At 35.0% G+C, this 13,058-nt stretch overlaps 1 protein-coding gene across 4 annotated transcripts in view; it reads right to left on the bottom strand.

Moving 5' to 3' along the window:
- AGPS (alkylglycerone phosphate synthase) overlaps positions 1–13,058 on the bottom strand; it is a 219,447-nt gene that overhangs the window by 20,258 nt on the left and 186,131 nt on the right. For all 4 annotated transcript variants that reach the window (XM_012471935.2, XM_012471934.3, XM_012471937.2 and 1 more), the window contains exons 17-19: positions 10,570–10,659; positions 2,504–2,603; positions 82–139 (exon numbers count right to left, since the gene is read on the bottom strand). In XM_012471935.2, coding sequence (XP_012327358.1) covers positions 82–139; positions 2,504–2,603; positions 10,570–10,659 — 248 coding nt within the window. The remainder of the gene's footprint in view (positions 1–81; positions 140–2,503; positions 2,604–10,569; positions 10,660–13,058) is intronic.

Here is a 13,058-nt window from a genome sequence, read left to right as displayed (position 1 = left end):
CATGACTCTCCCCAGCATTTTACTGAACTGAATATTTTTTAAAGTAAGAATATTAGAAATTCTACTCCCAAAAAAGAATACCTCCATGGTGATGTGACAGGCTCCCTCCATTAGCAAGGATTTCTTCTCTAGCAGCTGCCTGTATTTGGAAACAACACAATAAATTGTTGCTACTTAGATTTCATTTTGCAGTGAAAGAAAAAGACCCAACTCCCAAAGGAGGCGCATGTTTCCTGGGTTAAATAATAAATTAGAAACCCAATTTTCCTCTCTTTTGGTTAAATATGTTTAAAAAGCAATTAAATATGTAGCCTATCTTTGTAAGCTTTTTTCTCATGAATAGTCACAATGTCTATAAAGATCACTTTGAAATTCTAGGAAAAAAAGACAAAACGACCATTCAGCACACTAAGTTGTTAATAATATTAATACATGCAAAGTTGTAAATGTAGAGTCAGATTCTACTTAGTAATCAACATCTCATACCAACAAAGTGACTAACATTTACTGACTGCTTTCTATAAATGTACCAGAAACATTCTAAGTAATTTGCCTGCAGTATCTCATTTATTTTCACTATAGCTTTATGAAATAACTACAATTACTCCCATTTCCCTGCTAAAATAAGGCTTAGATAAGTTAAATCGTTTGCCTAATATCATATAGTACGCACAGAGTTATAAAGCCATTAGGGTCTTTATTAAACCTATTAGAAATCAACCATAAATGCCTTTATGAAGAACATTTCTTAGGTCAATGTCTTGGGAAAAATTACTTGTCAGTCTTATGGATACCTAAGAGTGAAACGAAAAACCTTGATTTACCCTAATATGTAAGGTCCTAACCAAGCTCCTTATAGAGCACACAGGTTAGAAAAGATAAAACACTTGTAACAAAATATAGAATGACTAAAGACCGGAGTAAAAAAGGATGATAGAAACCGGAACTGCCTTCAGTTCCTAATGATTTGTGAATTTGTAATGGCTACAAGGTAAAATATCTACAGTACCTTGGGCCTCTCAGAATTACTCAGGGGTGTATGTATAAACCATGAGGAGTTAGGCCAGGGTAGGAGAGGACCCAGGTGGGATAGATGGACCACATCCCACTGCAAAGTAATCTATAAGAACCCTCAGCTGGGCGTGGTGGCGCATGCCTGTAATCCCAGCACTTTGGGAGGCCAAAGTGAGTGGATTATTTGAGGTCAGGAGTTCAGGACCAGCCTGGCCAAAATGGTAAAACCCCCGTCTCTATTAAAAATACAAAAAATTAGCTGGGTGTGTTGGTGCACGCCTGTAATCCCAGTTACTCAGGAGGCTGAGACAGGAGAATTGCTTGAATCCGGGAGGCAGAGGCTGCAGTGAGCCAGGATCATGCCACTGGATTCCAGCCTGGGCAACAGAGCAAGACTTCACTCCAAAAAACCCTCACTACTTAGGGTTTTCTAAATGAATTGTACATATGCTATCCCCTGCTCTAAGAACTTATATCCTCTGACAAATTACTTTACATAAAGCAATAACGAATTGAAATCAGTAGCACTTAGAGACAGGCAGTTTGGACTAATAAAGAAGGAACAAATTCACTCTGTGGTACTGTACAGAAGGGACATTGGGGCAACACTGAAGCAGTGAAAGGCTAAAGTGATGAAAAAGTACTCAGACTTGGGAATGATGAATATTATTCTGACTGGGGTAATGGTTTCACAGGTGTATACATATGTCAAAATTGTACACATTAAATATATATAGCTTACTGTATTCAAATTATACTTCAAAAAAGCTGCTACAAAAAAAAAAAAAAAAAGAAGAAGAGGATAGGAGGAAGCCAACCAAATGCTTTCTGTAGTTTGGGTCTAAAAGTGTGCTACTGAAATTAGCTTTGGCAGGTGTGCAATGCAGTTAAAACAGTAGGACACCTGAGTTTTTAAGAAACAGCTTTCTACAGGATCCTCCAGACTCTGGTCTGTTTAACTCTAGGCATAATCATAATGAGAAATATTGGCTATCAAGAGAAGGCTTTATAACAATAAACAGTTTGACACCCTTTAAGAAATGTAATAGAAGCTGCTAGCTAATGAACCCAAAGCACCCACTCACAGCTGTAGCATACAAAAAATATTACAAATCTAGAATAACACAACAACACAGACCAAGAGCATTAGGGCTGCTGACCTCAATAGCAGCTACCATGTAGAAATGAGTGGGCTGTGAAAGTGATATCTAGGATTCCTATATAGTCATACGAATTCTTAATTGTTATTTAATCAGCTATTATGTACTACAGCAACCAAAGAATCACAGACTAGGTGTACAGTACATTAATTTTAGATTCACAATTCAGTACATAAGCCGGGAAACAAATATGCTTTTCATTTCTAAGGGCTAACAGCTAGGCAAACCATGTGTATTAAAGAGACTCAAATTAAAATTCATAAATTAACAGTAAAATTTATTGACATTAATTAATAGATGTAAAACTATATGTATGCATGCAAAATTACCTCGGTTTGTTCAAACACGGTCAGTGGGTCACTAATTCCCCTGTAGTTAAAGGCAAAATAGAAGTAGATACATGCACCTGCATCATAAGTCTGTGTCACCCTAAAAAACAAACAAAATCCCCACAGGGGCTTTAAGTTAAGTGAAATCAGATTTAACATCTAGAAACTCAAAGGCAAGACCATCCAAATGATTAGTTTAAGCTATAAACTCAGTTTCTTCCCAGCCTCCTACTCCATGGAAAGAATACACATTGGCTTGCTTTAGAGTTGTTGCCAAAACAGGTGAACGGAGGATGCAGCGCAAAACAAGAATTTTACCTTCACTGAAGTACCAATTTAGTCAATATTATAGGTACACATTCAATCTTTCTCATGTCTGTCCTATGTTACTAAAACTTCTATTGGGAAATAACCCAAAAACTTTTACACATTGTATCAGCATTTTATGATGAAATGCCATTTTCACTGATTTTATTGTTTTGTTACCTAGAAGTAATGAGAGCTATCAGCAGCATGTGTGAAAACAATATATGTAGTCAGGTAAGTATGAGTATTCATTGCTTTAAATTACACAATCAAAATAACATTTAACAAAATTACTTAAAAATATACATATCTTGACAATAAAAGTAACACTAACATTTTCTCTTTCTGCTATTCAACAAATTTTATGCACAATTAAGTTCTTCATGTGGCTGGTATAAGACAGTATTTGAGGCACTTCCATACTACAAATAGTGCAACTCCATTATTTTTCAAGAGGGTGTTTTCCTGCCAAAGGACCACACAATGAGGTCCATATCTGCAAGTGAAAACTATATTTTGTACTGCCACAGTAAACAGACGTGATATAAAACATCTGGCCCCTTGAAAAAGGCAAAATTAGACTTGAAACAAGAAACTTGGTTCCTCTCATTGGCTCCATCACTGCTGAGAATAGGAACATGAAATGCATAGAATACACAAGGACATGCCAACACTGACTAAAATCAATTTTCATTATTTAAAAAATCTATATTGATAAAATGTGGGCAAATTATAATCTCTTCATAATACATTAAGTCCTCTTGTCAGAGGCGTGTGAACCACAGCAACTCCATCTTAAGTAAGAGCCGGGTAAAATGATGCTGAAATCTACCTACTGGGCTGCAATCTCAGATGGTCAAGCCATTCTAAGTCACAGCACAAGACAGGAGGTCAGCACAAGATACAGGTCATAAAGACCTTGCAGTAAAGAAGCCAGCTAAATCCCACCAAAACCAAGATTGCCACAAGAATGACCTCTGGTCATCCTCACTGCTATATCTATACTCCCATCAGTGCCATGACAGTTTACAAATGCCATGACAACATCAGGAAGTTACCCTATATGGTCTAAAAAGGGGAGGCATGAATAATCCACTCCTTATTTAGCATATCAAGAAAACCATAAAAATGGGCAACGAGCAGCCATTCTTTTTTACTTTTACTTTGTTAATAAACTTGCTTTCACTTTGCACTGCGAACTTGCCCTGAATTCTTTCTTGTGCAAAATCCAAGAACCCTTTTTTGAGGTCTAGATCTTCCCAGGACCCCCTTTCCTGTAACACTCTGGCCTCTATACTATAAATACTTCATTTGTTTGGATTCTCCTGGCTCAATAGACTTAGATTCTGGGTAGAAAAAAAGCAAATCACTGCAGTTGAAACCAAAACAAAGACACTGTTTATTTAGTTCTAGCTATAACTTTAAAAATAAATGACAACAAAATAAATATCATTAATATTTTTTCTACACAGATAATTTAAATGCACTAGAAGAAACTCTTCTAAGTTCTGTATAGCCAAAACATAATATAGTCTAACGATACAGAACAACAAACAAGATTAAAGAATGCTGATAATTCTGGGTTCAGTTTAATAAGCTATCTGATAATATACCAGACACTTTGACAGAGAGAACATAAATACAGACACCATCAATTACCTTATGCAGCTTAAAAATCAGTCTATACAAAGAATAAGAAAATTGGGGTAGGTCAGACTGGGAAAAGTGTTCCAGAAAGGCATATCTAAATGCAGACTGACAAAAAATGTAAGATATTGTTCTAGGTAAAACAAATGCCAGTATTATCAAGGCATAGGAGATACCAACCAAGAGATAACAGAGGAGTAAGAAAGCTAGACATTCATGATTAGAGGAACCAGATGGACAAAAAGATTAAGGGAACAAAGCAGGGGAAAATGAACTGAAAATAACCACAATTCTGACATCAGGAATAAGAAAAATCAAAGAACTTGAGGAAGAAACCAAGATCAAAGGACCAATGGCTGTCACTGCTGTGAAAGCTTGAGGAGACGTACCTTCACTCAGCACCAACTCTACAGAACACAGGTCCTCTGTGGCACACAGACCTGCTTTTCTCTCTCCCTAGGCCTCATATCTTCTCACATGCTACTCACCCTACCTCAATCACTGACTCTTCCTAAGTATGTGTGCCCTTTTTCTTCCTCTTCAAAAACTACTTTCCCAGGTCAAAAGGACACAGAAGCCGACTTAAAAGAGCTCTCAATAGCCACGCTGGGAAAATCTGAGCAACAAAGTGAATAATGACAATAATGGCTATATTCCAGAGAATAAAATGTCTATGAATCCCTACGGATAGACCGATAAATAGATAGATAGATAGTGGCAGGGAGTAGGGGTGGAGCGCAGGCAGAAAAGGAGGGGAGAAGAAAGCTATTCTTCACAGCGAATTCCAATTGATAAATGTAAAATGAATGATTAAAATAGAAAATCACCATTTGCAAGTACCACAATAATAACTGTTGTAATCAAGAATCCACAGTGGGAGATTGATGTGACTAGAAGATGGTGTAAGAAACTAAGAAACAGGATGAAACAGGATATTTGCATCATAGTCTCAAAGTTTCTCCCCATAAGATTTTTTTTTAAGACATAGTTTTGCTCTTGTTGCCCAGGCTACAGTGCAGTGATGCGATCTCAGCTCACTGCAACTTCTGCCTCCCGGGTTCAAGCAGTTCTCCTGCCTCAGTCTCCCCAGTAGCTGGAACTACAGGCATGCGCCACTACGCCCAGCTAATTTTTGAATTTTTAGTAGAGACGGGGTTTCACCATGTTGGCCAGGCTGGTCTTGAACTCCAGACCTCAGGTGATTGCCTGCCTTAGCCTCCCAAAGTGCTGGGATAACAGGCGTGAGCCACCACGCCTAGCCCATATATTTTTCAAGTACAATGGGAAAAAATGGTAATTATAGAGTGGAGAAACCTGGCAGGTACCACCCTAGCCAAGTAGTCTAAGTTAACATCACCAATAACAAGACTTAATAAATATCATAATTCTCCTGATTGAATCTACCATGAAGAGCAAGTCACTACCACTTCTGTGGTAATCTTGCCAAAACGTGTAACTTGAATTTGATCACAAGAAAACATCAGACAAACCTAAACTGAGAGATGTTTTACAAGATAACTGACCAGTATTCTTCAAATGTATAATGGTTATGAAAGATAAAGATATCAGTGGGACAAATGATAAAGATGAGTTAGGTAAAAATATTGAAACGACACATTTTTTGGTTTTGATAGTCATACCATAATTATGTGAGTTATCAGTGTGAAAGTACAAAGTTCCTCTTCAAAGTTTCCCCTTTTGTGAAAGAATAAATAATAAGTGTTAGAAATAATATTTTCTTTTAAAAACTAACTTCCTTCAAGCTTCCTTGCTTTTTGCTAATAACTCTTTGTTAAGGTCTATGTAGCTGTTAAATGTAGTAAGGAAATAAGTACATTCTATGTCCTTGTACTTCAACCAAGTTATTTGTTCTGGCCTATAGCCTGCTCAGACATGTCCAAACACACCCAGGCATTTCCTGGCTTACAGCCTATGCTTCTTCCTTATTTGGAAATGTTATTATTCTCCTAGTTTCCCATAAACAACACCCTTCTGTTCTTTGTTCTCCATCACATGTTTACCTATTTAGGAAAATTTTAAGTTTTCAGCCAATCAGGATCAGTCTAGATTGCGCAGGTCAGTCAGCCAATGGAGATAGGACACAGCAGTAAGAACCCAATGCATCAGGGATAAAAACCTCTACTTTTCTTTGTTCAATGTGCTCTTGTGACAATCAGGCTTCCAAGAAACATCCTTTCTGCAGAAAGTAAAATTGCCTTGCTGAGAAAATTCTTTGTCTGAGGGCTAGTTCTTCTTTTCAACACCGAGGAACAAGCATTTGCTTCTAATGTCAGCATTTGAGGAAGATGAGTAAAAGGTACACAGGAGCTATTTGTACAATACTGTTTTTTTTTTGTAAGTCTAGTTACAACTCCCCAAAAATTAGAAATTTAAAAGCAATGTAAATGTTTCTCAAATTGGCCCATCTCCATTAAGAGGGATTAAAAATATATACATAACTAAGTATATTGCAGTTAAAGTCAGCCCCTAAACAGACCAGATGAAATGTGATTATAAGTTTTACAAACTCCCTCAAAGTTAAAAGAAATAAGTATGAGAACTAAAAACTAAGAAAAGGGAGAAATGCCCAAATACCAAATACAATTAGACTGAGTACAATATAGCATCTTTACTAAGTTTACATTAATAATTAATAAGCATTTGGGAAACAAATAGGATGATTGCACCAAATGCAGTGACACAGTCTTAAAATACTTCCTGTGGCCCCATATTTGTACATGTTGAATGTCTGTATACAGAAGATATCAAGAATGTTAGATTATTAAATCATATATATAATATATATCTGAGTTTTCAAAATGCAATTAGGAAAGCATTTAAAAGGGAGGTAAGGTAGTATTAGTCAAATCTCCATATGTAATTTACAGAGGTTCCCACAAAGAATTTAATTTAACAGAAGGAGCAAATGCAGAGGAAATACTCTTTTTACTACACAATACAAATAGAATCTAATCTACAATTTTAATTGACTTTTAGGCCAAATGTTAGGTGCCTCAGAACAGAAGAAATGGACTGTTTAACAATGCTACTGTCAATTTCCCAGCTGTGTTTCTCTTCTAGTGTTAATTCACCCTCATAAAAAAAGATCTCTTGAATATTTACATTTTAAGTACCAGATATACAAAGCTTAAGAAACACTGGAAAACCATTTTAACTACAAGGGCACTATCATTAAGAATAACCAAATTCAAATAAAGTATGAAGTATAAATGAATGAAATGAATTTGTAGAAATTAGTAAAATATATATCACTCATAAGATAATCACTAACATTCATAAATAGATGTAACTAAATATTAATAGAGCATTATCACCTTCCAACAAATCTAGGATCTGTATATTACACAATTCAGTTTTCAGTAGAGGAACAGATCACTGAAGTCCTAACAAAGCTTGATAAGCCTGATTGATTAGTATCTCAGACAAGTCCAAATAATGAAAAGCACCTTTTGGAATACCTCTATTTGGGTAAATTTCAGAAAGTGACTTAGATCTAATGCCTTTTACAATAGATCAATTCTATCATTTAAGACACTTAAACACTAACTTCTACCAAAATCAACTGGATAAGTACTAGTGTGGTTGTCAAAGTCACTACATTATTCTTTAATTAAAAAAAAAAGTTTGTGCTCTATGGTTTTTGGAGTACTTTATTTGTATTAGACTCACTGACCAGCAATTACTTCCCATATAATTTCTTCAGAAAAGTTAGGACTGGAATTTCTATTCCAGTGTACAAAATACATTTTAATGGACAAAAATGAGATAAATGAACTCAATAAATGTACCTTACACCTGAGTTATTTTTCTTAGGATCCTTGATTTTAAATAGATCTACAATTATTTTTAAATAACTTGGAAACAGCTTTGTAAAATGTTATTTCAACTCTGATTTTAGATATAGGTGGTCCATGTGCATGTTTGTTACATCGGAATATTGTATGTTACTAAGGTTTGGAGTACGAATCCTATCATCCAGGTAGTGAGCATAGCATCTGATAAAAAAAACTGGTTTAAAAAATACATCTCACATATTCAACACAGAATAATCTCCTTAGCCACTACTAAGCAGCTCAATTCAAACTAAACTGAAATCCAACTCGAATTAAATGTTAATCAAGTGTGAGCCATAACTTAACTCTTATTGATCAAAGCTATTCAAATAAGGAGGCTTTGCATATTCTAACTGGTTTTATAAGATGGTCACAAAAACTGAACATATAAGCTTTTACAGGAAAACCATTCTTAAAACATAGCTACTTAATAAATATGACACATGGCCAATTCAGTTTAAATATACCAATTCTACCTATCTATAATATAGAATGAAGATTCTTAGGCCTCATGAATACATTCTGAAGAAGCTAGATCTAAGTGTAATTACAGAATATGCCCTAAGGCAGAGTATTTTATTTCCTAATCATTTTCCATGGGTAGTGGTTTATCACAATAGTTTCATAATGTTACAGCAGGGGTGGGGTTCTCAAGAGATGTTGAACAGGAACTTGGGGCAGAAGGAAGAATGGTGAAGGGTAAATCTATTAAGTTATCATTTGACAAAACAAAGGAGTAAAAATTTCTCGACTATACAAGAATAGATTTGATTAACTAAAATGTAACAAATAGCTTTTGGATTATTGTGTCTGATTTGTTTTCAGGATTATATTAAAAGTGACCTGACTGTCTGCTAAAAGACTGGACCATCAAGAGAAAAATAAAGCATCAGTTTGGGTTGATAATATAAACACAAAATTTTTTTTCTTACATTTTAAGGACTTTAAGATAAAAGGTAAAATTGTGAAAGATACCCAAAAATTTAAAATAAATTAAAAGCAAATGACATTCTTACACTCAGTATGCCAACATTAGCTTTATCCCATTGTAGGCTTTTTACTACACAGAACAAGACCTCTTTTTATCTCAAATGCCTAGCAAATAATCTCTAAAATCTATTTTTTTCAGGTTTTATGATCTCTGATCCCATCCTCAGTGTACTTATTCTAAATCACGTTAATACACAGACTTGACTTGGTACTTTCTGCAAGGCTGGGTAAACCTGGACAGTCTCTCCACACAGAAGCAGAAATGACTACTTTAAGGAGATTCTTTTGATTGAAATGAACATTTAAGGTGTAAGAAAGATGCTTTCCTCAGATTTCATGTTAATTTTACTTTCTTACCTTGCAGAAGCACAATTTAGCAAATTCTAAAGGGTATCTCTTCCCAATGGGAACAATAAGGAAAACTAAGAAACACAACAGTAGTAGTAGGAAAGTAAAAAATAAGACAATGGAAAAGATAGAGAAAAGACAAAACAAAACAAAACAAAACAAAAAACCCACACACAAAATTACCAGTTTAAAGAGTACAGAAATATTTCTAGTCTTGCAAAACAAATATATGAAATTGCTTTAAGGAGCAAGTAAGCTTAACAATTAAATGACTTAATGAGGACTTGTCATTGGAAAGGAAACGCAAATATACAAATTTTCCTTACTAATACTAGTATGAATTATCTACCTCAAGCTTAATGTAATTATGTCACAACAATACCACAGCATTTACACAGCCCTTCAGAGCCTAACAGTTTTTTCATATGCTTTCTCATTTCATTTTCACAACAGTCCCATCAAGAGATAGCACTACCACTATTTTACTGATAATATTAGAGCTTGAAGAGATTAAGTTACTAGTAAAGAGCAAAACACTGCCTTCACTCTTCAAACAGAGTCATGTTGGGTATGTATATAATTTATAATTTCTTAACTATATAATTTGTAGTTTCAGTGAGTAGAGGAGTCCTCCTCTTTTTCCAGGAGTTCAGACACCTAGCTCTTCACTGCCATGCCACCCAGATAGGGAGGAAGGCTTACTCAAAGAAGGGTGTCCTACTCCTAAAAGGCTCAGGATTGCTGTAAAATTCCAGTGATACAATCCTAACAAGGTGCTAAGTGAAGGTTAGGAAAGCTGGCCAAATGTAATAGACTGAAGATTTTCCTCAGCTGGAAAACTGTATTTCCCCCATTGATTAAAAAACAAAACAAAACATTTTTTTCAGAATAAAAAATATAAGAACAATTTTTAAAACTCACCTGCATGTAGAAAAAGGAGCAAACTGAACACCTTTCTCTTTGCATTCCCTTGTTATTCTTTCTTTTACATTTCTACAGAGATCTACAACCCTAAAAAAAGATAAATGAATACAATATTAAGTATTCAAATGAGAACTACACAAATTCCAATAAATGCTGGTTAATCTGGCATCATTCAAGTCTAAAATTTTCTTAGCTAAAGCTTTCATAGTTGTTCTTTCAAGAATGAAAAAGAGCCTTGATCATTCAAACTGAGCCCTCCATTCCTAACTTCAAAAAGAGGAAAGTTTTTTTCTTTTTTTGGCTTAAGGAAAACAGAAAGTCACAAGAACATACTCAAGTCTTCTGAATGTAGTTTCCTACACTTAGGAAAGCCTGATTTCAAAATCAATTTAACTGTAAGATTTTAAGAGCTTTAAAAAAAGCTATAAAGAAGACGTTAGTGAAAATTCAATTCTAGGTTATATGAATACCAATCTTCACCCATGTCTAAGTTTTCTTAATTCAAAAATAGCTCAGGTGGGGTGCAGTTGTTCACACCTATAATCCCAGTACTTTGGGAAGTTGAGGCGGGATGACTGCTTGAGCCCAGGAGTTTGAGACTAGTCTGGGCAACAGTGAGACTCTATCTCTACAAAATATTAATAAAATCATCCAGGTATGGTGGCATGCACCTGTAGTCCCAGCTACTTAGGAGGCTGAGGTGGGAGAATCGCTGGAGCCCAGGAAGTCAGGGCTACACCACTGTACTCCAGCCTGGGTAACAGAACAAGACTCTATCTCAAATAAAATAAAAATTATTATTATTATTTAATTAATAATCATAATACTACTAGCCTGGACAACATAGTGAGACCTCGTCTCTACTAAAAATCAAAACAATTAGTTGGGCAAGGTGGCGCATGCCTGTAGTCCCAGCTACTTGGGAGACTGAGGCAGGAGGACTGCTTGAGCCTGGAAGGTTGAGGTTGCAGTAAGCCAACATCACACTACTGCATTCCAGCATGGGCGACAGAGCAAGGACCTGTCTTTCAAAAGAAATTATAATCATGATGTTATATCAAATGTTTGATAGCTTATTCTCAAGCTGAAATCCAATATGACAAAGATCTACCGAAGACAAACTGTATAAAGTATTAATGTGCTATGCTGGACTACTTGATATTAAAAGTCCCATGTTATTCCCCATTAAATATCCTGGCCACATACTAACACTGATTCTGTGTTTTAAACCTTGACTTGTTTAGCATCATGAGACAAAACGATACTAGAAAAACTCAAAAGGTTGGCTTATCTCTAGTCTCAAGACACAGACTTGACTGTATGAACCAATTTGATAAAAACAGTAACATTTAAACAGACCATACTTTATAAAGTTACCCATATTGCCAATAAGAACAGTATATGATTAAATTGTAAATACAAAAAGGGCTTTAGTGTCTTCTTAGCATGTCAAATTTTTTATTTTTACAAATATAGTATTTGAAAGTTTAAAAAATTCTAATTTCATAAAACAATGTTCTTAAGTTAAATTCTGCTTTAGTTTATGAGAGTTGCAGGTATATATGACTTATCAATATTATCTATGCATCACTTATGCACAGAGGTATAGAATGGCAAGGATGCATGTTTGAAAAAGTATCTCATAAAACATTTAGATTACAGATATTTAATGTCTTTATTCTGAAAATCTACCTTATAAAACAAATCTTTATAAATAAAATCTATTAAGCTTTAATATTTATAAGAGTTAATGAATATTACAAATTTATAAAAGTAATAAGTTCTTTTGTTGTAACAAGTTCTTTATGTTGGCACTAGAAAATGAAATTTAAGTGCTACAGCTAAGTAGTCTAAAAAAAACTAAGACTACAATCATCTGCTATTACAGTCCTCTGCAAGTTATGCCACTGGGTGAACTGCATTTCGGTTTAAATGCACTTAAATGTATTCAATCATCTCAAATACAATAGGAAACAGGAAAATGTTAAGAGTTCCTTATGTCTAAACCCTCACTGATAGGTGAATAATGAAAAGGAGATGGAGAAAGGACCAACTGAACAGTTACAACCCCCAATGGGACACTTCCAGTAAATGACTTTTAGGGAAAGGGTTCTGAAAGTATTCTCTCACAGAACTTAATCAAAGGCTGTGTCCACTTGGATTAGTCCTTTTATAGCACAGAGACATAACTGCATACTTTTAAATTCTTATTAGCAAATTTAACACTTGACCATTTCCTCCCTGAAAAAAATTTGCCTGGGATTTTTTCACATCATTGGATTATTTCTACATCCTCTAGATATTATTATTCAAAATACTTTGTCACCTTTTGTTTTGTTTGTAACGTTAAATGTTGAGGTTCCCTAAACCTCTTTCTTAGGCCCTCTTTTTTTCCCTTCACTCCATACTATCTATAAGTGTTTGTACCCACTTTCTTGGATTTAATCAGAAGACTTGCTGGTGTCTCCAAAATCTGTAACATTGCT

Source organism: Aotus nancymaae, unplaced genomic scaffold (assembly GCF_030222135.1).
Source record: "Aotus nancymaae isolate 86718 unplaced genomic scaffold, 86718_ANA_hifiasm-v0.15.2.pri h1tg000008l, whole genome shotgun sequence".
NCBI lineage: Eukaryota > Metazoa > Chordata > Mammalia > Primates > Aotidae > Aotus > Aotus nancymaae.
The sequence above is the reverse complement of the archived record's forward strand: the minus strand, read 5'-3'. Positions and strand labels throughout refer to the sequence as shown.